At 41.6% G+C, this 25,206-nt stretch overlaps 1 protein-coding gene across 1 annotated transcript in view; it reads right to left on the bottom strand.

The window, feature by feature from the left end:
* The window catches only part of UST (uronyl 2-sulfotransferase), a 294,956-nt gene extending 273,179 nt beyond the window's left edge, over positions 1-21,777 (bottom strand). Inside the window, exon 1 of the mRNA XM_075064040.1 lies at positions 21,197-21,777. Within this exon, the coding sequence (XP_074920141.1) occupies positions 21,197-21,452 (256 nt within the window). The 5' untranslated portion in view covers positions 21,453-21,777. The remainder of the gene's footprint in view (positions 1-21,196) is intronic.
* Between the last annotated feature and the right edge of the window lie 3,429 nt (positions 21,778-25,206).

Below are 25,206 nucleotides of genomic sequence, written 5' to 3'. Positions count from 1 at the left end.
TCCTTCTTACAGGAAGAAAACTTCAGGCTTGAATTAGGATCCAAAATAATTTAATATGAAAACAGAAAACTTCATACATCCAGCTATGCCAAAAACACAAACATACTTAACAAAAAAAGCATTAGCCATAATATCAAGTCCCTTCAAAGTTTTATAGTTTATTTTTGTTTGTGACCTGATAATGAGCTGTTAGTACTAGAAACTAAATACCTCTTTTTATTCATACTTCAGTAAAAGAGTGCAGATACCTACCTTAGAATTGAGGAATCCTCTCCAGATATGAAGAGCCAGCTGGCCCGAGAAAGGGGCAAAATTTACATTAAAAAAATCTTTGCAGAGCATAAGACCATTCTTAATGGCAACAAGCACTATAGAGATTTTTCATGTAAATTTTGCCCCTTTCTTGGGCCAGCTGGCTCTTCATATCCGGAGAGGATTCCTCAATTCTAAGGTAGGTACCTGCACTCTTTTACTGAAGTATGAATAAAAAGAGGTATTTAGCTTCTAGTACTAACAGCTCATTATCAGCCCCCCCCAATCCCAAAGCTCTTTCCCTTGTGCCCCAATATCAGCTCAAAACCCCCTTCCCCAGCATCCAGGTTTTTACCACCACCAACTGTCTTCAACACCTGTACGTTCACCAACCAGCCCTGAGAACTACAACCCTTACTCTCTGCACTCAAGCCCCATCATCATGCAGCATAGGCATCCTGAAGTGCAGCAGTCACTGCACAGCACTTCAGACAGGACATATTCAAACCTGTGACTGTACAGTTCCCCATCCCACACCCCTGCCCTTTTAGGTTCCCAAAATGTTGTGTGTCTGAAAAGAAAAGAACTTTATTGACAGTAAATGAATTCATGGCTTTGAAAACAGTCTTTATTATTGCAGAAAGTCAAAAAGATACCGTAGCCCAGGAAACAGGCACTGCAAATCAACTTAGGAAAAACAGATTCCTACTAATATTGTAACCACTGCACTTCACTCTCGCGCAAGGCACCAAACATAACTGTTGGTTTGCAGCCTCAAATTCCTCCCGCAAGGCATCCCTAATCCTTGAAGCCCCGTGCTGGGCCTCTCTAGTAGCCCTGCTCTCTGGCTGTGCAAATTCAGCCTCCAGGCGTTGAACCTCAGAGGTCCATGCCTGACTGAATGTTTCACCCTTCCCTTCACAAATATTATGGAGGGTACAGCACGTGGATATAACCGCAGGGATGCTGCTTTCCCCCAAGTCTAGCTTCCCATACAGAGATCGCCAGCACCCTTTTAACGGCCAAAAGCACACTCCACAGTCATTTCGGCACCGGCTCAGCCTGTAGTTGAACCGGTCCTTGCTCCTGTCAAGCTTCCCTGTATACGGTTTCATGAGCCAAGGCATTAATGGTAAGCGGGGTCTCCAAGGATCACAATGGGCATTTCCAATGTCCCCTACTGTGATCTTCCTGTCTGGAAAAAAGTCCCTGCCTGCAGCTTCTGAACAGGCCAGTGTTCCGAAAGATGCTGCATCATGCACCTTTCCAGGCCAGCCTGTGTTAATGTCAATGAAACGCCCACGGTGATCCACAAGCGCCTGGAGAACCATAGAGAAATACCCCTTCCAATTAACGTACTCGGATGCTAGGTGGGTGGTGCCAGAATAGGAATATGCGTCCATCTATCGCCCCTTTGTGCACAGTTAGGGAAACCCATTTGTGCAAAGCCATCCAATGTCCTGCACGTTCCCCAGAGTCACGGTTCTTCTTAGCAGGATGCAATTAATGGCCCTGCAAACTTGCATCAAAACGATTCCAACGGTCGACTTTCCCACTCCAAACTGGTTCCGACTGATCAGGTAGCTGTCTGGAGTTGCCAGCTTCCAGATTGCAATAGCCACCTGCTTCTCCACTGGCAGGGCAGCTTTCAATCTCGTGTCCTTGCGCCGCAGGGTGGGCGAGCTCAGCACACAGTCCCATGAAAGTGGCTTTTCTCATCCGAAAGTTCTGCAGCCACTGCTCGTCATCCCAGACTTCCATGACGATGTGATCCCACCACTCAGTGCTTGTTTCCCGAGCCCAAAAGCGGCATTTCACAGTGCTGAGCATTTCCGTGAATGCCAGAAGCAATTTAGTGTCAAACGCATCAGGCAACTCGCTATCATCGTCAGACTCCTCATCACTTTGTATCTTAAGGAATAGCTCAACTGCCAAACGTGATGTGCTGGCGAGACTCGTCAGTATACTCCTCAGTAGTTCGGCCTCCATTTCCCACAGAAATTGCACTGCACAGAAACCGTTGAGAGAGTCAAGATGGCATCAAACGTGAACGGAAAAACAGGGATTGCTGGGATGTGAAGCGATGCATCACAGGGCGTTGGGACAGGAAGCAGAATGACCCGCACCCTCTACCCCCTTCCCACAACCCACGGTGCCAAAATGGGACGAGCTGCTCTGTGGGATAGCTGCCCATAATGCACCACTCCCAACACCGCTGCAAATGCGGCCACACTGCAGCGTTGGTAGCTGTCAGTGTGGCCACACTGCAGCGCTTTCCCTACACAGCTGTACGAAGACAGCTGTAACTCCCAGTGCTGCACACCTGCAAGCGTAGCCAAACCCAGAATTAAAAACTATTGGGCTGTCTAGACAAAGGAGGGGGATGGGGGTATCTTTTTTGCTTCTATGCATTTCCCACTCCTTCCCTCCCTAGCATCAACAGCACAACTAGCTCGTATGCTTTTATTGCTGCTTTTGAGAGCCAGCAACTTACTTACCAGGATATTTTCTGAAGCCAGCTACACCGCTTTCAGAGCGAGCATGCTACATACGCAGCTGTTCCCACCCCTTACCATGCCATATACATCCTTTTTTTTTTTTTTTTTTTTTTTTTTGAGTATAGAGGGTCTAATGCACAAATCATGCAGAGGAACTGCAGGAAATTTTAGAGTGTTACAACTTGTCAACTGTCTTCTCCTCCATGAGAAAAGGATCCTTTACAAGACAGACCACCCTAACTTGCCATGTGCTTCCCTCAATACCATGCAAGTTAAACGTGTATATTAACCTAAGTTACTGCTTCTCTGTTCCCTCCTTTACACGTTTCTAAATGAAGAACCTTAAAAGATATGTTTTTCCAGTTTAAGCTCGGGAAAATTTAAACATGTCTGTCCACACTCCTCTCACCCTACTTTTTTTAAAAAACTACTCTTAACAATTATCTTCTCTCCCACTCCTGTTCAGTATTTTGTCCTGAATCTGATGCATGGCATTGAGGAGCCTGGCTGTGCCAATATGAGCAACCTGGATAAAGATTCTTAAAGATTACTATTCACGGATAAGCAAGACCTTTTCATTCTCAGAGTTCAAGCATGCATACTGCATACCAGGGGTCGGCAACCTTTCAGAAGTGCTGTGCCGAATTTTCATTTATTCACTCTAATTTAAGGTTTCGTGTGCCAGTAATATATTTTAGTGTTTTTAGAAGGTCTCTTTCTATATGTCTATTATATAAACTAAACTATGGTTGTATGTAAAGTAAATAAGAGTTTTAAAAAGTTTAAGAAGTTTCATTTAAAATTAAATTAAAATGCAGAGCCCCCCAGACCAGTGGCCGGAACCCGGCCACTGAAAATATGTTCGCGTGCCACAGGTTGCCTACCCCTGCTGTATACATTTTCTGGTCAAGCCCCCCTCCACACATCTTCAGAGTAGAATGATCAGATAAAAACATTCAAGATAGGTGAGGAGAGGCAAGGTTGTATCAGTAATGCCAGATTTAAGAAAAACAAAAATACTTGTAAATTTTGAGGCAAGAAGTGACCACTTTCTGTTCATTCAAGCTACAGAACAGGAATAATAAGGACAATGAAGGTCAAAATTGCCAGCGTTGTGCTGGGACACTTGTGCCCACTGCAGTGCAGGCAGTTGCTGTACAAGACAGTGCCATTTGTTCCCCCTTTCATGAACACTAAATTCATTACAAAGTCTGTCATTATTTATTTACAGCTCTCCTAAGCAATAATGATGGGAACGCTATTGCCCAGTGAATAAGGCAATGAACCTGGACTTAGCAAACCTGGGTGCTATTCTTGGTCCTGCCCAGATTTCCTTGACTGGCTGTATGGTAAGTCACGTTGCCTCATTTCCTGTCTATAAATGGGGGATAATATTAATCTTCCTTTGTAAAGCACTTAAAGAATTTTGGAAAAACAATGCTCTTTGAGAACTAAATATGATTGAGATGAAGGAGCAGAAGCCGGGCTGTCTGTCAGGCATCTCACTCAGCAGTTAATTTGCGAAAGTAGCTGCTCTGCTAAAAGTCGGCACCTCCTCTACAACACTTAGTAGGATTTTCAAGTACTGCACAGCCACCATTTTTAAGTGATTTGTTCCTGATGAAAGGTGCTGGATTGATAGCTCTACATTCAGAGCAGGGACAGCACAAACAAATCCAATACATGCTTCCGCTACCCTTCTCCAGCTGTGCCTCAACCTTGACCTAGCTGAACATCTAGAGAAAAAAAAAAAAACAGTTCATTCCCCATGTCCCTGCCTCCGTTAATGAGACCAACAACAAGGTTAGCACTTGTGGTGGTGATAGTGGGAGTTGTGACATGAACCCTGAACTGACATCAACTTATTCCACAGAAGCCCCGGAACAGCCTTGACACAGTAACAACTTTGTCTCTGTCGACTTCAGCTGTACTTGAACTGGTGGCCAGGAGGTAAAAGACACCACATATCATTCATCATCTAGTCCCCTGGCTTCTAATAGTCACATACAAAAAAATATATCTATGGAAAAACACAAACTATCAGTTAGTTCCACACAATGTACTTTAGAAAAAAGGAGAATGCCTAGTTTAAAGAATCCTAGAACTGTGCCAAAGTCTGACTCACTGCTTATTTAGAAAAATATCAGATTAAATAAATTAGAAGAGAAAACTCTATACAATTAAGAAAACAAGTTTTTCACTCAAAGATAAAGTAGCTGAAAGTTTAGAGTCAACTGGCTGACTCATCAGACAAGCATTCTGGAAAGATTTATATCAAATTATTAGTTTTAGTCAATAAAGAAAATCAAATAATGAGTATTAGCAATGCTGTGTGCAGTCTAGTGCTTGGAGAAAGGGATAGAGGCACAACCTACACCTTCTGTTCCCACCTCTATCTCAGTCTCACTGAAAACTTTGTCTTCATATGTGAGATGTGAATAGTAATTCCTATTTGTCTAACAGAATGCTATGAGGTTTAGTTGTTTCAAATGTACTTTTGAGAATTTTAGATAAAAGACAGTGAATGTACATATTATTTATTTTGATTTTTTCAGCTGTGGGCTGAAAAGAACAGACCTCCTAACACTCCCAGCCCCAAAATAATCTCCCGCCCACATACTACAATCAGCTCACTTTGCCCAGAAAGTGGCTCGGAAAATACCTGGGTTCTGTCACACTGTTGAAGTGGTGCATTAGGACCACTCTGAAATCAAAGGGTTTGCATAAAAGTGCAACTTCCCCTTGATTTTAGTCAGCCAGCGAATATCTCCTTCCTCACTACCTCTCTTCCCCTCCTGTGCCTCTGCTGATTGGCAACACACTGTTCCAGGCATTACAACACCCACCACCAGACAAGACAATAGAAATCGGTATTGCATGGGGCATTCTTTTCTTGCCGAACTATCAGTTGTGTGCATGAAAGAATGTGAATGGACAAGTTAGTGAAACTACAGCGTAGAGTATCTACCGTATACATTTTAGATTATACCAAGACTATTTCTTCTATCTCTATTATTTATAGATCTTTGAGATATATTAGGTCATCAAATCCATCCCTCAGGCAGTACAAGATTTTCTCTGCAGGATATTTTTCTACTGCTTTGTCCAGTCTTGTTTTAAGTGACCCAAGCATTGTGGCTTCAGCCAACAACTCTGGGGGTATGTCCCACAATCTAGTAAATCTAGTTTTTACTCAACCTATTTTGGGTCTTTATTTATTCTCATTACTTCTAGTTACTGTATAACCTTTTCATACCGTCACGCCATTCTTCAACTCCAAAAGTTTTATGGACATAAAGATTATTATATCTCCAGTTTAGTAAACAAACCATATGTAGTCTAACTCTGAAATTACTAAACTCAATCCCATTTTTCCACATCTTTCTAATACAGTGGTGCCCAAAACGGAACATGATATTCCATGTATAATCTCATTAAAAAAGTTATACAGACAAGAATCATCACCTTCCTAGTTCAGTGATAGGATGCTGTTTATACAGCTCAAAAAAATCATACTGGATTTTTTTCCTTGCCATACAAAATTTCCAAGACATGTCTAATTCGCTGCATACTCTCTCCTCATGTCTTAGTCAATGATTTCCAAGTTTCTTCCTTTCATCAAATACCTGGGATTCAGGTTATTTTTCTCGATATTTCAGACCAGTGGGGTAAGAGACTCAGACACAGGGAGAGCTAGTGAGGAAATAGGAGCTGCCCTTAGAAACTGGAGCCTCCAGAAGTGCAAGTAACAATAGCAGTAGAGTAACATCAAGAGGTATATGTGGACAGGTGGACAAGGTGGCTGGGCAACAGGAAATTAATGAAGCATGTGCCCAGAGGGAGACTCATATGCAGGGGAACAGAGAGAGAACAGATGGAAGAAGAGGAATGAAATAAGAGCAAACAATGACAGCATACCTTCTTCTAAAAAGAATAAAAACTCCTACAGCATTAAAAAAAACCACACAAATATACATTTAACATTTGCCTAATGTTGATTTTCAGGCATTACCATAGGGTTTTTTTAATTATTTCTTTTGATATATAATTTTTTTTAAAAATGTTCATATACACAAGTTCTGAGCATCTTCCCAGTTACTTGCTACTGCATAAAGAGATAATAATACAAAGCAATAACTGTAATTGTCATAGTTTTTATGCAGATGAAAGGAGAGAATCTCTCTACCATATTTAAGAAACTTCATTTCGGGGCTATATCATAAGTCCTTTAGCTTTTAGAAAAAAAGTGCTGAAACTGACAAGAAACCAATACTTATAGTATAAGCATTTCAATTAAAAGATCGTTGACTTTTTATTTGTAAACCAAAAATTTAATGTTTTAAGTAGACATTAAATGCTTGGGGGAAAGAGGTAAAAAGAAAAAGAAAAAAGAGAGAGACTGGAATACACTGCTGGTTCTACTCAGTATGTAAAGTCAAGGGTAGCATTAGGAAATGTTAAAGGAAGCAAAAAAACAAGCAGGTTCACGATAGATTTTAAGCCTGAGACTGAAATTTTGAACTGAAGCAACAACCCATGTATTAGACTCTTATAAGAAACCCAGAGAGAGAGAGAGTGTAAAGTTTATTCCAAAGTAATCAATCATTCTGATCATTTGGCCAGCAATAACAGAGAAACCCACCCATAAATTTGGCATGACAGGTTACTTTACTATAATATAAATTCAGCAGAACATCAAGATGGCAACACCAGTATTCCAAGACACATTTCCTGCCAATGTAGTGGTTCCTGCCAGGATACGGAACACCTAACAACCCACGTAAACACACTTCATTTACGTTTATGCTGGACTCAGAAAGCCAATACTAGGCTCTTAGCTTGATGTAGCTCTGAAAAAAATGTATAGTATATAAACTATATAGCTTTGGATCATTTATGCAACATGAAACGAGTGAACATGAGAACAGATGCGTCATTTCTTCCAGATATAACAGAAACTTCCAGCATTTATCTAAATCAGTGGTGGGCTACGGGTCACACGCAGCCCGTCAGGGTAATCCACTGGTGGACCGCGAGACAGTTTGTTTACACTGACCATCCCCAGGTGCTTCCCAGTAGCTGTGGTTTGCCATTCCTGGACAATGGGAGCTGCAGGAAGCAGCAGCCAGCATGTCCCTGTGGCCCGCACTGCTTCCCACAGCCCCCGTTGGCCATTGAAATCTATTCAATGCAGAGTATAGCCAAAAACATAACCAAAAGATGTCAGAAGCCTGAAGGCTTGAATCACAGTTCAACTAGCAAACAAGACAGACAACTTCCACATCTGGGGGGAAAAAAACCCACCACCACCGAGAAAACAAAGATTTGTGGCCACATTTCTAATCTCTGTGTAGGCTTTAGTTTTTTCTTTTTAAAAATCATCCTTTCAGGATTTAGTACTGCCTTCTTTCATTCGTATCTAATCCCACACATCTCTTCAGTAATAGTAATCAAATATGTATCTGCAGTCCAGAAGATTGCAGACAGATTATTCTGAAAAATATGACCAACATTTTTTAACAGCTTGGAGACCTGGCATAAAAGTGTGAGGTTATGTTAACATCCTTCCTCTGGAGCAGATGCACTAAACAGGAACCCTTCACTTGACCAGCTGACCCACCTGGCAGTGAAATATAACACTCAGGCACTTCACTAGTTCTTTAGAAATATCATCTGTTATTGCCCTATATTCTCATAATGACTTCCTCGCCAAATTACTACATGTATGATTATCGGGACATTTTGATAAACAGAAGGCCTGTTTCTGAAATACAAGCAATAATGTAAACAGGCTTGTCATGCTTCTACACTCTTACATGTAAATCCATGCACTTCATCTTCTTTCTACATAGAAGTATTTGCTCCCCCCATCCTCAAATGCAGTGTCAAAGGGCACCCAGAAAAAATTCTGCAGAATAACTGCCCACCTCTTCAGTTTCAAAACATCCCCTGACAGATTCTAAAACAAAGAAGAAAAAATGTCTCACTATATACACGTAAGTAAGGTTTGAAAATCTGCTCACCTACTCAACACTGATGAGGGGGAAACATTTCCTGATTAAAGAATCCTATCTCATCAGTTTCTACAGAATGTAAGCTTTCATTAAAACAAACAAAAATCCTTCATGGTTGAGAACAAAACCTACTAAAAGTCATTCAACACTGGGTCTACAAACAATCACAGTGCCTGGGAGAGGAAGAATGGTGCTGTGGTTAAGACACGCAATTTCCTTGTCCTGCCACAGATTTCCTGTATGACTTTGAGCAAGTCAGTTAGTCTCTCTGTGCCTCAGTTTCCCATCTGTAAGATGGGAATAACAACACTCGCCTACCTCACAGGGTATTGTTAGCATAAACCCATGAAAGTTTGTGAGGCTGTCTGCTACTACAGTAATGGGAGCAATAGAAGGATCTAAGAAAGATTAGAAAAGCTGTCAATACATTCTAAACACCCATCAAATGAAACTAATATTAAACTAACCATTCTTCTCTTTGATACACACAACCATTCTAGGCAGCAATTAAATTGGCATACGTCATGTCAGTATCATACTCCAGCTACTTAGGAAAGTTAGAATTAGGAGGAACAGCTGAGGAACAGCAGTTGTTGCACTTGGACCTCTCAGGTGGCACTCCTCTCTGCACCATCTTTTGCATAGACCTCTCATTGGTAGGCCCAGGCCTCTAGTTAGTGCGTGTCTGCCAATTTTTTCATAGGTGCCCAGAGGCTATGGAAAGTGTTCCACAGAACTGCCTAAAACAAAAACATATGATCCTATTACTTTTGGCCACAGACAGAAAAATGGAACAGAGAACTCACTTTTTCACCCCCAGTTTGTTTGGGGTTTTTTGGGGGGGGATGAAGGGGGTCAGGGAAGAATGTACGTTGAGCCAAGACAGTTTCTCCCCCACCTGACTCTGCAGAAGCCTTTCTTTGTGCCTCAGCATGTTCCATACACACCTAGGCCAGGATAATAGGCAGAGTTTTGAGGATGCACCATTCACTGTCTTATCTCCCTTCAAGTCCACAAAGAGTTCTCAGTGCTCTCTCAGAATCACAGTACTACAGATTCAACGCAACCTTCAGCCCATGGTGGAGGAGGGGAAGGCTGATTCAACTTGGGGCCACTGCTGCACAGGTCATGAGGCACAAGTGAATAGATAGTAGAGTGGAATATGCCTTCTGATTATATAGTCCAAATACATTGTAGCATCACTTGCTGAAGATTACTGCACTTACAAAACTTCACCAGCAACAAAACTAACTTGAAAAAAAAAAAATCAGACAGCAGTTATAACTTATTTTTGATTGCCATTCTGAAATTAAGAGTTCAGTTGCAGAAAAGAAAAGAGCTGTTGCCTTCTTTTACTCTTCTCAAAGAGTGAAATAATATCTATTTCCCCCCCCCCCCACTTCATAAGTATATCTTTATAATGCTTGAGCTATGGGAGTCAGGCTGGCACTGGCTGTAAACACATCTAAAATGATTTCAGTCCAGAATAAAAGTTTTATAGTTCATTTTCTTATGTAAGCCTGCATACACCGATTTATGTGTATGTAGTGTAGTTGTTACCTCTGTTGGCTCTACTTAGAGCCTTTGTGTAACTCAGCTTTCTTCCCCCCACAGCAAGGAATGGCAGCGCAATAAGGGTGGGCAGTGAGTTATCAAGAGATTTGAACCTAGGACTTTTGTCACTAAAAGCATAAGCTTCTTCCACTTAAGCTAAAGGAGTAATCTCCCCCAGCTGTCAACAGTAGTAGACCTATCTTTGTTTGTAGAACAGCCACTAGCAGGTCACAATAACACAGTTAACAGTGTATAAACACTAGCAGTGGATGAAAGTTTAGATAAAAACCCGAGGTTATAGATCCCAGGCACCTACTTTTAGTTTTCCCTGGGGGTGCTCCACTCCAAGACACCAATCCCACCCTGCACCTTCCCCCAAGGCCCTGCCCTGCCTGTGCCTATTCCCCCCTGTTCTGCCTCCTCCCCTGAGACCCCAGCCTCCTTCTGTCCCCCATACCTCAAGGTCTTGCTCGACCTCTTCCCACTCCTACTTTGCCCCCTCACTCCGCCATCTTGCTGCTCTCCGTCCTCCCAGAGCCAAAAAACAGCTGGGGTGCTCACTATTTTTCTAGCCCTGAAGCACCCATGGAGTCAGTGCCTATGTTCTAGATCAAGGGTAGGCAACCTATGGCACGCACGCCAAAGGCAGCACGCGAGCTAATTTTCAGTGACACACACACTGCCCAGATCCTGGCACTGGTCCGGGGGGCTCTGCATTTTAATTTAATTTTAAATGAAGCTTCTTAAGCATTTTAAAAACCTCATTTACTTTACATACAACAATAGTTTAGTTATATATTACAGACTCATAGACATTAAAATGTATGACTGACACCCAAAACGTTAAATTAGAGTGAATAAATGAAGACTCGGCACAGCACTTCTGAAACGCTGCCGATCTCTGTTCTAGATACTTTATAGAAAGTATCAAACCCGTTAGGCCTGAAAAATGGAGGTGAAGATCTTGCAACAAGCACTGGTGTGATTTCCAGCACTTCCTGTGCTTAGTCAAACTAGAAACATTGGTCAGGACAGTCTCTTTTTTATTAATATTTATTATTTTATAATATCCTCTCAGCTGAAGCATTTCAACCTCTGATCCCAACTGCAGTCAGGAAACACAGAAATACGCAAGGAAGAAAAATGTAAAATAAGTATGAAAAATTAACATTGGGGAGGGAGGTTCAAATGTCAGTCTTGGTGTACTTTAAGTTTTCCTGCAAAAGTTGAAATTAGCCCTTATTTTGTTGACCTAGTTCACACATCCCTCAAATTTCCACGAACACCAAATCCCCCTGGAATGAGTTGTCCCTGTGGATGGATCGATAGATAAAGAAGGAAAAAAAAGTGTAGTTTCGTATGCAACAAATTATGACCACTGACTTCTCCCACCATACGCTCACATGCAGATTCTGAAATTAATTGCCTAGTTTCATTCAAAAACATCAAACTAAAACTATGACTTTGACCAATCTGTGCAGTAGGAAAACCAAAAGGGATCTCACTTATCACATGCTATGATTCAGCATATCAAGCAGACTTTGTTTTCCCCACAGAGCATCATGTATTGAAGCCTTTGTACTTAAACAGCTTCCAGCTCTGGCAGTTTTAAATGTACATCATTCTTTCTGACACCATAAGTAAAGGCAAAAAATCCCAAACCAACATAAATTCAGACGAGAATATGGAAGTTAGTCCAGGGGCACTTTCCACCTGACACTTTCTTGCTTCATTTTGGCTTGCGTATTCTTCAGCTACTGTTTGAGTGCCTGCCACTTACTGATAGAGAAGAGAGGCTCAGAGCAACACTATGAACTGAGGTGGTTTTTTGTTGCATTACTCATTTTGTAAGGGAAGTCTAAACAGCACCAACAGGAATAGAAGCTAGGTGACATCATTATGCCCTCAGATACACAAAATACCACTCGGCTTGCACAGGTCCATATCAGAGAACAGATTCAAGCCCCACGATTGGATTTCAGGGGTTATTTATATCAAACACTTGATTCAGTCAATTTGCTAAAAGTGATTATGTTGAAAGTTTACTATGCCAGCTTTAAAAAGGATAAATACTTGGAGTTATATTAAAACAAAAATCAGTGCTAATTCCCATCTTAAAACACAACCTGTGCCTTATCTGAAGGACCACTGCCATCTGCTTTGGGTAGGACCAGAATCCTGAGGTGACTATGACCCATACTACAAATATTTATGTATCTGTAAGCAGAGTCAGGATGAGCTCTACCCTGACATCTGGTGGTGAATTATGGCGAGTGTGGAAAAGAATTTCAGAGGCTGATTGTGTTTTCAGAGGCTGATTGCGTTTGCATAGGTACACCCACTCCACCTAGCACAGCCCACGGCAACCTAAAATGGTTACTTTCACAGCTGTGGGATCCCCAACTTCTTTGTTATTGGGGCAGGAGGAATAAAAAGTGCTGTCACCCTGATTATGTAAATGGGGAACTATGAAACGGTTTTATGACAGAGAGTGTCTCACCATTAACTAAGTAGCACTCACTAGACAAGGGACACGGGTGCCAAAACCCAGTGACTTGAGAGAGGTTGGGGATGGGTACCGGTACCTGATGGCATGGCCCCTTTTGAGGGCCTGGAATACCAATTGCACCTCCTCCCTTCTCCACTGTTGAAGAGCAGAGCTAATTTTGATTCCATTAGGAGTCCATCTAGAGGCTGCTGAGCTGAATTCACTTTGGGCCAATGGTGCACTAGCACTGGGGCTACCCTCCTACAAGCTGAAATCACTAAGAGAGTTAAACTTACTGAGCTGAGATCACTGAGTGCTGTGTTAACTAGTGGGGGAGCCTGAAGATCTATCACTAAGCAGCTGGCAGAGCGGAGCAGTTTGCAGCACGGTTGGAGCAGCCCACAGAACAGTGAGCAGAGCCAAACCGAACCAAGCTGAGCAGTTTGCGGGAACAGTTGGAGTGGCCCTCGGAACAGCGAGCAGAGAGGAGTGGAGCAGTTTGCGGGGAAGGCTGGAGTGGCTCACAGGTCGGCTGGAGGAGCGGCACAGCTGGTGGAGTGGAGCCAGTCGTGGTAAAGGCAGGACAGTCGGCCCCAGACCACGTAAGGTGCCCCTTAACACCCTGTGTGCCCCCCCATTTCCACCCAGGCTGGGGGGGGGTAAAACTCTGCAGATAAACTTTTGAACTCTGGGGTGGCACTGACCAGGGACAGAGACTTTTGGGTTGTTGGACTTTAAGATCTTAAGTCCAAACACTCCAAGGGGAAAAGGACATTGTCAAAACTTACTTGGTGGGTCTCTTGCTCGTGGTTTATGTTATGAATCCTGTTTGTGGTGTTTCCCCAATATGCCGCCACATTGTTTCCCTCCTTTATTAAAAGTATTTTGCTACACTCAGACTCTGTGCTTGCAAGAGGGGAAGTACTGCCTCCTAGAGGCACCCAGGGGGGTGTGGTATGTAAGTGTCCCAGGTCACTGGGTGGGGGCTCAAGCCGGTTTTGCACTGCGTTATTGAAACGGAACCCCTGGATACTGAACCCGGCCCTTGTTGCTGCCAACTCAGAGGGGCATATCTTACTTATATGGACCCCAGGGCTGTAGAACTTGAGCACCTCACAATCTTTAATGCATTTATCTGCAAAACACTTCGGCAAAGCAGTGAAGTGCTTCTATGTTCATTTTATGCCTGAGGAACTGAGAGAGAACAGATAACTTGCCCAAGGTCACACAAGAAGTCTGTGGCCAAACAGGAAATCTGCCAAGTCCCAGGCTAGTGTCCTAACTATTAGGCAATCAGTCCTTTCCTATCATATAGTCTGATATTAATGACAGAAGTCTCACTGAGTAGAATTCTGGGAAGAAAGTTAAACTGATTTTCACTTGGAGAAGAATAAATCCTTTCAAGATCACAGTTAAAAGGTCACTGATAGGAAACGTGAAGAAGTATACACAGCTGTGTACATACTCAATACCTGTTCGTGGGTAGTGCTTTCCCAGTATTACTCCAAACAAAATGCTATTTTAGAATGCCATCAAAATACACTCATGACCCCAAATTATTATGGTTAGAACTGTATAGCCAAGGTAACAGTTAAGTTACTATCTAAAAGAGAGCACTCTCCATAAAAATTGAAGTCACTCATGAAACAAATAAAGACACTCTACTTGTTCCTCTTTTCTGTTTGCAAATGCCAAATGTAAAGTTGTAAATGTATCATATTATAATTTTAAGCTTTATTTTTACAAGTGGAGAATTTGTGAACAATGAGCAAGTAATTAATGTATGGAAAACAACATTCCTACATAGCCTTAAAAAAAGAAGCTATTTGAGATGAGGTACATTTGTTTTTTTCTCCCCTCAAAACTCATCTTAACTTTGAGAGGTTGGTAAAATGAATTAAATTTCAGACACATTTTAGTTAAACAAAATACCTTCATGTTCTCAGCACAAAACAATGTCCAAGAAAGCAGAAAGTAAGATAAATACCAGGTACAGATTTTTGACTATGGATCTTTTTTTTCCAAGGCTTTGTGCTAAAGTTTTTAGATTTTCAGATTCTACACACACAGGAATTAATGAATTTATGGTAATCTTTGTAATAAATCCTTAAAATCATTTTTAAAATCAAATCATTTCAAAACCACAAAAGAATTACCATCCATTATGAGAGTGAAGAAAGTTCTTGAAATAGAAAAGAACACACAAAGTTTTAATTCAATCTGTTCAGACTGTCTTGTTAACTACTTAGTAAAATCAACATTTCTACAAAGTTTGTTCAATTAAACACACAAACCACACATACACACCACACACAAACCTATATCCACAATCAGTAGTGCGAGTTACACAAAAGCATAGTTCATCTGTACCTAAGAACTTCTCACTGATGCATTCATCTTTTTTTGTTTAAAAAAAAAAAAAGCACTTAGAATCTCTTTTTTCAATTACGTATCATTGTTCTGCTTCAATGTAAGAATAGAGCAGATAAACAAGCACATATATTTATTATACAGAGAGCTCCTTAAAGGTAACTGTCAAACCAGTTAGTTTGTCCCCCTCATTTGAGGTCTCTTCCCAACATTTGGGTCTTGGAAGGTTGAAAATTCTGGACAATACTTAGACGTACACTTGTGATATGATCCAAAACAAAAAACGGGTAGGTTACATTTTTGTCATACCAACTCTGACACTGTCCCTTTAAAAAGAAAAAGACGACTTTCTTCCTTCCTCTGACAAACAGATGACCATAACAGAGAAACACAGGAATGAGAAATATGTTCCCCCGCCCATTAATGTCTATAATGAAGAATGGATGGGACTTTTATTGGTAGAATCTTAAAGGAACATGCCAACTTCAGTCTGAAAATTGTATACTTTCCATTGTAATAAAGAACATGTAATATTGCTACAGAAATGGAAAAGATTGAAAAAGTTGGGAGAAAATATTTTTCCTCTACTTTGTTTATTTTGTGCATTTCACAGCACTTTGTGTATAGTCACTTTTACTGTTTTACTAGATAGCATGTGAAAGACATACAAAAGGGAAAACTAAGGGGAAAGAAACATTTTTTAAATCTAGGAAGGATGACAGGCAGGTATACTACAGATTGTCATTATTACTGAGACATTATTGAAACTAGGGTTGTCAAGCACTTAAATTAACAAGATTAATCTCAAGCTTAAAAAATTAATCATGATTGTGTGCTTAATCATGCTATTAAATAATAGAATACTATTTATTTAAATATTTTTGGATGTTTTCTACATTTTTCAAATATATTGATTTAAATTACAACACAATGTGTACAATGCTCACTTTATTTTTATTACAAATATTGTGCTATAAAAGCAATAGTATTTTTCAATTCACCTAATACAAGTACTGCAGTGCAAGCTCTATCATGAAAGTTGAACTTACAAATGTAGAATTATGTGTAAAAATAACTGCATTCAAAAATAAAACAAAGTCCACTCAATCCTACTTCTTGTTCAGTCAGTCAGTCAGATAAAAAGTTCGTTTACATTTGCAGGCGATAAGGCTGCCCTCTTCTTGTCTATGTCACCTGAAAGTGAAAACAGGTGTTCACATGGCACTTTTGTAGCCAACGTCACAAGGTATGTTACATGCCAGATATGTTAAAGATGCCTTTGTCCCTTCATGCTTCAATCACCATTCCAAAGGACATGCATGTATGCTTACGATGGGTTCTGCTTGATAGCACTCCAAAAACAGTGAAGACTCAATGCATTTTCATTATCTTCAGCTGCCACAAGCAGACTGTTGATTTTCTTTTTTGGTGGTTTGGGTTCTGTAGTCTCCACATAGCAGTGTTGCTCTTTTAAGACTTCTGAAAGCATGTTCCACACCTCATCCCCCTCAGATTTTGGAAGGCACTTCAGATTCTTAAACCTTGCATCAAGTGATGTATTTGTCTTTAGAAATCTCACATTGGTACCTTCTTTGCATTTTGTCAAATCTGTAGTGAAAGCATTCTTAAAACAAACATGTGCTGGGTCATCATCCAAGACTAGCTATTATAACATGAAATATATTGCAGAATGCAAGTAAAACAGAGCAGGAGACATACTATTCTTCCCCAAGGAGGTTCAGTCACAAATTTAATTAATACATTCTTTTTTTTAACAAGTCCCATCAGCATGGAAGCACATCCTCTGGAATGGTGGCTAAAGCATGAAGGGGAATACGAATCTTTACCATATCTGGGACATAAATATCTTGCAATGCCAGCTACAAAAGTGCCATGCGAACACCTGTTCTCACTTTCAGGTGACACTGTAAACAAGAAGCCAGCAGCATTATCTCCCAGCGATTGGCTGAACAAGAAGTAGGACTGAATGGACTTGTAGGACTTATTTGTTTTCGAGTGCAGTTATGTAAAAAATAAGTCTACATTTGTGAGTTGCACTTTCAAGATAACGAGACTGTATTAGGGTATTGTATGAGGCGAACTGAAAAATATTTTTTATTTTTACACTGCAAATACTTGTAATAAATATAAAATGTGCACTGTACACTTTGTATTCCCTGTAGTAATGACATCAATATATTTGAAAATGTACTAAAACATCCAAAATATTTAATACATTTCAGTTGGTATTCCATTGTTTAACAGTGCAATTAAAACTGCGATTGATCGCGATTAATTTTTTAATAGCAATTGATTTTGAATCACATGCGATTAATCAGCCCTAATTAAAATATATTAAATGTTTTCAGTAAAGTACAAAACATAAAATTAAAAAGACATTGTCAAGAATTTTTAGTTGGAATTTTTCTCCTCCAATGTCTGTTCGCTTTTAGAGAAGTAAGACAGCTCTTCTTTTATCAACAACTATGTTCTTTTCAATTTGGCAAAAGACAGGTTTCTCCCCCCCCCCCCAGATGTTTTTATTTTAAAAACTTTAAATTTACAGAGTACACCTCTCATGTTAAAATAGCATCAAACCCCATCAGCATGGCTCTACAAATATTATTAGACTGCTGCTGAAGAACCAGCTTTTAGAAATGGGAAGGCTGGGGATGGCAATAAAACCAAGTTTTAGCAGGCCCAACAATAATAGTGGCTATTTTAAATTTATGGTGGAATGAAAAGTGTGAGCAAGAGATTATTTAGTGCTTGTTAAAAGGAGCTAGACTGGTCATCCTGGACACTGAAGTGCTCTGGTTAACCAGCCACAGGAGGTTCACAGAATAGGCAGCCTCCATAAGCAATCAGATCCTTGGTCTCTCCCTTGAGACTGCCAACAGGAATGCCAATTAGTGTCAACAGAGATAGCAGTTTCAGTAATGTGATTAAAATTTGTGTACTGCAAACAATACTGAGCCCACAATAGTACTTATTTCATATTGGCCATTAAACAGTTAATCCTATGGCAATAACAACCACTCGAAACAGCTAAGGTAGATATGATATTTCACATGCTATATGAACATTCCATAGGCAAACGCATGCAAAGGGGAATAATTTAACACAAAAATATTGCAGCTTCAAGGAAAAAGAGCCTAAGCATCTCCCCCAAAATTCACAGGACTAACCAGAATTTAGAAGATCTAATCTCCCCACCACTAAGGGATCCTCCTCACTCACATTTAGGAACTCCAGCTGATGCTCTCTAAATCTAAGTCCCCTCCTCCTCTTTGTCTATGGCAACATGACAGAATCAGCAATTACACTCCCCCACTGCTGTAGCTGTAAAGTCACGTTACACAAGTTGTGATTCACTATTTTTTTTACTTGAGTTTTATCCCAGTGGAGTCACACTGACATAAAACTGGAATCAGGCCTAGAATGTAAAACAGGAGTTAATGCTATCTTTCCAGTTTTCCCTTTTGAGTTGATTCAAGTATGGGGTTGACAGCTCCACATTCAACATGCTCTGCCCATTTTTTCCACATAGCCTTGCAAATATTTTGTAGAAGTGGAAAGATAGTTCCTCTTTGCGTAGCTATCACATATAGACACTCTCTCTCTCAGGAAGACATCACATCTTTTTTTCAAACGTATTTTCTCCCCTCTGTGTACAGTTCAATCAAGGAAAGGAAAGCGTATGGCCAAAAATGGCAAGAAATTTTGCCATAAAAAGTTTAATGACCACTGGCAAATTTAATATTTTTTTTTAAATAGGCAAATAAATAGCACATCTTGACATTTAAAAAAAATATGATTTGGTCAGGCCTAATACCAAACAAAACCTGATCAGGTCCATTCCCAGCCTCTACTCTCCCATTTCTCTGAATACACACCTGCCTACTGCCTCTTCAGTCTCACTTTCAGTTTCAATTTCTGGTAGGCTGTACTGCTTGCAAACACTCTTGCAGAGCCTGAGGAAAAGCCTGTCCATGAGCTCCCCCCAGAGTAGTGCAACTGATCAAGAAAACAACACCACTATGCAAAATACTGTCAAATGCACCAAGTAAACAAATACAAAACCTAGAGAAACCCATGTTTGTCCCCTATTCCTTTTCTGTTCCAGTAGCTTTAGTTGTTTCCTGTAATAATGATTGGTACAATATTTTCAGATTGGAAATGTAGTTTGAAAATTGATTGTGTCCCTTTATCTTGTTTTTGGGAGTGAGTAGTCCCATTGACATCACCAAGACCACATGAAATTGTTTGCATGCCTATCTGCACAATCAAAGCTTTAGTGATGTTAAAATGTGGGCCTGAAAACTTTTCAGTTTTAGTCCGATCGTTTCTATTTTAAATTTATTCTCAAAGAGCAACGTGCTAGCTTTCTCATCAACTCTTCTATTTTAGTTTTAAAGTGAATATGGTCCTCCGGCGGTCAAATCAATGGCTCCCTCTACAATGCTTAGTTTATATGAATAATTCCAGACATCTTTAATAAGGGACAAAGATCAAATCAGCAACATACTAACAAGAGAAACACTTATGGTAAAAATCATTAATGTATTTTGTATACTTCATTCTTCACAAAAGTGTTTTAGACAAAGATCTGCAAATTTCAAAAATGCTTAAATAAGCTTGGCAACGTAATGGCCAAACTACTAAGGAACATTACAATCAAGGATAAAAGAAGCTTTGAACCTAAAATCTTACTCAAAGTTCAGAAACAGACAAAACTATTCCATCATGAATAAACAGAATATTAAATTTATTCAGATACCTGTTCATTCCTGTCTCTTCTACAATGTAAAACAATTCCTAGTATTTCTGTACTACAAATACGAAAATAGATGACTTGTTATGCCTGTACTTCCACATTTTATATCCTGAGGGCAATAACTGTAGTTTTCACTTGCAATTCCAAATTCTAATCTCAATTAGCAGTGGAGATGTAGATTTATAAACCCTTTCTCTGCACAAGTTTTAAAAGGCCAGACAATAGACCATCATAGGCCTTAATTTAGTTTAAGATTTTAGAAACAGTCTCCAGTGCACTGTCCTCTACTTTTTGCCAAAGCTCTACTTTCTCAGCAAGCTGATTCTGATCATCCTTTTCCCTATTCCCTGCTTTTTAAACACATACTCATAGGTATTTACAAAAAGCACTCCTCACCAGTAGCACAGTTGTGCGTAAACCCAGCTTCTCGTTTGGGAACTATACCAATACATCACTGCTTCTTATACAAACTCCGAAAAGAAAAAAAAAACCCACACATTTACTTCCTAAAATTCTTCACAAAACTTCTTTTCCTTCCACTCATCAACCCAAAAGTCTATTTTTCTAGGGAATCACCTCTTTAACTAAGGAAGCCAGAGGCTTAGCCTCACCCTCTGTGCTTCCCCTAGTCACATAGTTGAGAGAGGTTCACATTCTTTGCGAGAAACACTCAGCCTGAATGAACACCATTAGGAATACGGATTAGGAAGGTGCAGTCCTTGAACCTAAGGAAATCCGGGGTCAAGACACTCTCGAGAAAGGAGCCTCTCTTTTTTGAACAGTTGAACAAAAGTGAAAAATATCTTCGCAAGCTCGGTTATTCAAGGACTAGAGAATTAAACTAGCCAGGCCTGGATCAGCATCGCAGCTCTGCACCACAGTGGACGCCGCTAGATTTTCAGCTGGAATCAATTTCTGATCCCTTGGGGCAATGGCGAGCGACGAAGCCCTGCGCGAGCCAAGCCTGGCACAGCGTGTGCGCTGGGCCACTTGCTCCTTGCTCAGCCTGACCCTCCGCGCGCACCCCCTGGGCTCGGCAGTGCCCCCCGATGCTTATCCGGCCGGCTGAGCGGCAGGGCATCCATCCTCCGCTGCCCCTACCGCCGCCACGGAGGGGATGCACGTCAAGGCAGCAGGAGCTGCAACAAGTCCCCGCGGTGAGTGGGGCTGAGCCTACCAGGCATGCGAGCTTCCCAGTCCTGGGGAGGGGGCTCCCCACGCAGTGTTCGCCAGCCGCCCTTACCTAGATAGTGCCTCAGGTCCAGCAGAAAGTGCGGGGGTCCCCCGTTGAGCTGGTAGAAGAGGGAGCCCAAGCAGAAGAGCAGCAGGGCGGCCATGCAGAAGCCGTAGTCGCGGAGCGAGAGGAAAGGCAGCAGCGAGAGGGACCGCCGCCTCCTCCAGGCACCCCCCTGCCCGGGCCCCCCTCCAGCTGAAGGGGCCACATGGGGCCGGGGCTCCTGGCAGCCCCTGCTGCTGTGCTGCTGCGGCTGCTTCTTCATCGTCCCCGCCGCCGCCCCCTGGTCACACAGCCCGCCGGGGACAGCGCATCCTCCATCCGCCTGCCCCGCTCCGCCTGGCTGGGGGGAAAGTTAGCGGGAGCTCACACGAGCTGCCCCCTCCCCATGGCCGGCTGCCCTGAGCCCGGCTCGCAGCGCGAGTCCCGGACGCCGCCGCGAAGTCCGGCTAGGCGGCGGCGGCGGTCACCATCCTCCTACTCCCTTGCGGGGTCTTCTCTCCTCCTCCGCTCTCTCCCCGGTGTCAGGTTACAGCCCAGGCACCGCGGGCTGCCGGCTCCAACTCGCAGCGAACTTGTCTGCGCCTCCGAGCCCGCTCCTCGCCAGCCACCTTCTGCCGCTCCGCGCTGGCTCGCTCCCTCCTTCCCCAGCCGCGCCGTGGGCCTGCTGCTTCCGCACCAGCGACCCCTAGGGGCTGTGCCGCTCACTCCTGCTCTGAATTGCGCTCAGGGGTGGGGTAAAACTAGGGTAATCCAGCTGCAATGAAGCTCCCATCACTAGAGGCCCTGCCTCTGTTCCCCAACCCACCAGCTGGCTCCTCTAACCTTCTGCTCCTTCTAACACTGATTCCGCTGCCGTTTACATCCTCAGTTTGTCCTGATGCCCGCTGCCTCCCAAACTCTTCTTATGTTCCCAGATTGCAACCTGACTTCCTTGCTCTCTCTGCCTTGCCTCCAAGGTAGCACAAGAACTTGGTGGCCCCACCTTTTCCAATGTCCTGTACCTCCCCCTGCTCTGACTTTCCCAGGGACATCTTCATGAGGGCCAGAGTTAGTACTTTAATTCCCAGTTTCTAGCATCTGAAACCTTTTGTGCTTTGGATTTCATTAAAGGTAAAATGGGAAGCAGAATCAACAACTGTGGTTTTGTTTTTCTGTTCCTTTATGATCACCATCACCTTGTTTGGCCTGAGTGGCATATCCACTCTTTGGGAGAGGCCTTGGGCAAGATCATCAGAGGGCCTGATTAAGGCTAGCGCACAATGCTGCAGCAGTCCTACTTTCCACTTGAGGGGAATAAGCTGATTTTTAGGCCTAGTGAACACTGAAAAGTCTTACCAATAGAACTATTTTGGTTAGGGGTGTGATTTTTTTTTTAACTAATGTAGTTATATTAGTCTAAAGGCAATTTATAGTTAGTCTCTTTGCTATACAGGAATAGCTATACCAGTATAAAGTACATTTTTACCAACATAACTTCATCCTCACTAGGAGAGGTAGACCCACTTTAACTACAATGACATGGTTAAAGCAGTACTACTTTCAAGTGTAGACATGCTGTGGCTTTATCTATATTAGAATAATTAGTGTCCCATTTATATCAGCTGTCATCAATGTTACAGCTGCACTAGTGGTAGCAAAGATGTAAGTACTAATAGAAAGTTGCAAGGTCATGATTAATTGAAGCTTCAGCATCTGGAACTATGGAATTACATGAGAATCTCAGTTTTCAGTTTTGTTTTGTTTTGTAAAAGCAAGTTTCTAGCCACCATTGTTTCAGGAAAAATTGGGAAAATGTGACCCAACAATCAGAAAACAAAACAAATTATCCCATTATTATTTTATTTGAGCCTCTCATGATTTTTGAATGCTTGGAACTGCCAGTACCTCTGTGTAGACAAGGCTCAGATGTTTTTGCCAGCTATGATGAAAACCTTGTAAAAACACTTGAGCTTTGTCTGTACTATTGTCTTAGTACTGTTCCTGGTAGCTGCTTAAATATAGGAACTAATTTTGCTAGTGCAGACAAGACCATACAGCCTGATCCTACAAACCCATAACAGGTGATGGGATTACTTACTTGAGTAAAATTAATCACATCCTTAATTATTTGCAGGATAATACCCTTTAGATAGTATGGATAGGAAGATCTCAATTCAAGTTACAGACTCATGGTATGTAAATGTTCAGGTTCTCCAAAGATTTCACATACAACATGCAGCAAAGAGAAAGAAACAAACGCCTATATTTCTTACAAAAGAAAAAATACCAAAGTAATAGTTTTAAAACAGCAAGGCAAAGCTACCAGACTGAGCTAGTGCTGATACATAAAGATAATAAAGGGCAATCCCCCTTTTGGCTTAGCAGTTCACCTTAAACAGAAATGTTGCTTGATTTAAATATGATATAGTTACAACCTTCATTTTATGTTAAAGACATTGTTTACTTTTTTAAATAATCTAATGAATTATCAAACTTTATTTTAGTATTATGTTTTTACAACTTCCTACTGTTTACCACCTTTAGCACGTAAGTGTGTTTTGTCTTTTTTACTACTTGACTATGTAAAAAGTGGTTTAAGATTACCAGAAAGTAAATACAGTTAGAGTGCTATTTTGTATTACAAATGAGAAACTGATATGCACTTACACTGAAAAAGTGAAAAAATCTGTTCTTTGAGAAGATAATGACATGACAACATCTGTAAGGTGAACCAATAAATCTTTATTTTTCTAGATGCAAAGAATGTCTTTGATCTCTAAAAAAAGCTCTTGAAAAAGGTGAAAATACAGACATATCCCAGGGAAGAGATTTAAATAGGAATACTCTAGGATGAGGAAGTTCTTTCCTAAATCCTAAGAAGCAACAGGTAAAAATTCCCTGGACAGACAAAAGAAATAGAAATCTATTAATGAAACATAAAAATAAATATTTTAGATATATACATTACCTAAAATAAATTCTTTCATGTTCAAACTTTTAAAAACCAGCATGTGATCACATAATTAAAAAGACTATCATAATGCATATTCACAAGAGGTCAAACTAAGGTTGCACAGGCAATCTTAATTCTGGCATTTCCTAACTTTTGAGTGCTTGGCTTTGCAACCTTGATATTCTTCTAACATAGTGTTTACTTTTTAATGTAATGTACTAGATTTTTAAAATATCATATAGAACCATATTGACAACCACGTGTCATCAGTAAGATTGTAGCCTTTAGATCTATTGCCACCTGAGCTATTGGAGTAGACACTAGTAGTAGGTTATCATTCTCCCTGTGGGCCAGCGCTAGAGAAGGACGGGACACTTTATCAGTGGGTTTCACAAATATTTGCTAACAGAAAAAGAAAAGTGAGATTCCAAAATCTTTGGTTCCATATTATCTGGAAGGAGTGTACTCTAGTGGGCATAGACCCTCTGCCCAGGACCCCTTCTGTCCTCTCCAGCCTTCCTCATCACAATACTATCTTTTTGTGAGAGTAGAAAGTTGGCAACACTAGGGCCGGCGCTTCCATTAGGCAACCCTAGGCAGTCGCCTAGGGTGCCAGGATTCAGGGGGCAGCATTTTGTGCGCTCCCCACGGGGCCCACAGGAGCTTCCAGTTCTGCTCCCGTTGCGCTGCCAAAGGACCTTCTGCCGATGTGCTGCGGAAAACAGCGGCAGGCAATTGAGCAGCTCAATGACTGTCGTTGTCACCTGCAGCATTTCGGCAGAGGGTCCTTCTTCGGTGGCGCGATGGGAATGGAACTGGAAGCTCCCGCGCGCCCCATGGGGAGTGCACAAAATGCCGCCCCCTGAATCCTGCCTAGGGTGCCAGAAATTCTGGCGCCGCTCCTGGGCAACACTACCTGTAGCCCAGGCTCTTTCTTCTGCTCTACTTCCTATTCCCTGATTCAGCTCTTGTCCCCTAGGCATTTCACTTGGGCTGCATCCTCCTCTATGTTGCCTGTGCTCCAGCAGGTAGAACATCAACAGCACAGAAGAGGCAATCTCCCTGGCCTGGACCTTGCTCAGTA

Source organism: Chelonoidis abingdonii, chromosome 3 (assembly GCF_003597395.2).
Source record: "Chelonoidis abingdonii isolate Lonesome George chromosome 3, CheloAbing_2.0, whole genome shotgun sequence".
NCBI classification, from domain to species: domain Eukaryota; kingdom Metazoa; phylum Chordata; order Testudines; family Testudinidae; genus Chelonoidis; species Chelonoidis abingdonii.
The sequence above is the reverse complement of the archived record's forward strand: the minus strand, read 5'-3'. Positions and strand labels throughout refer to the sequence as shown.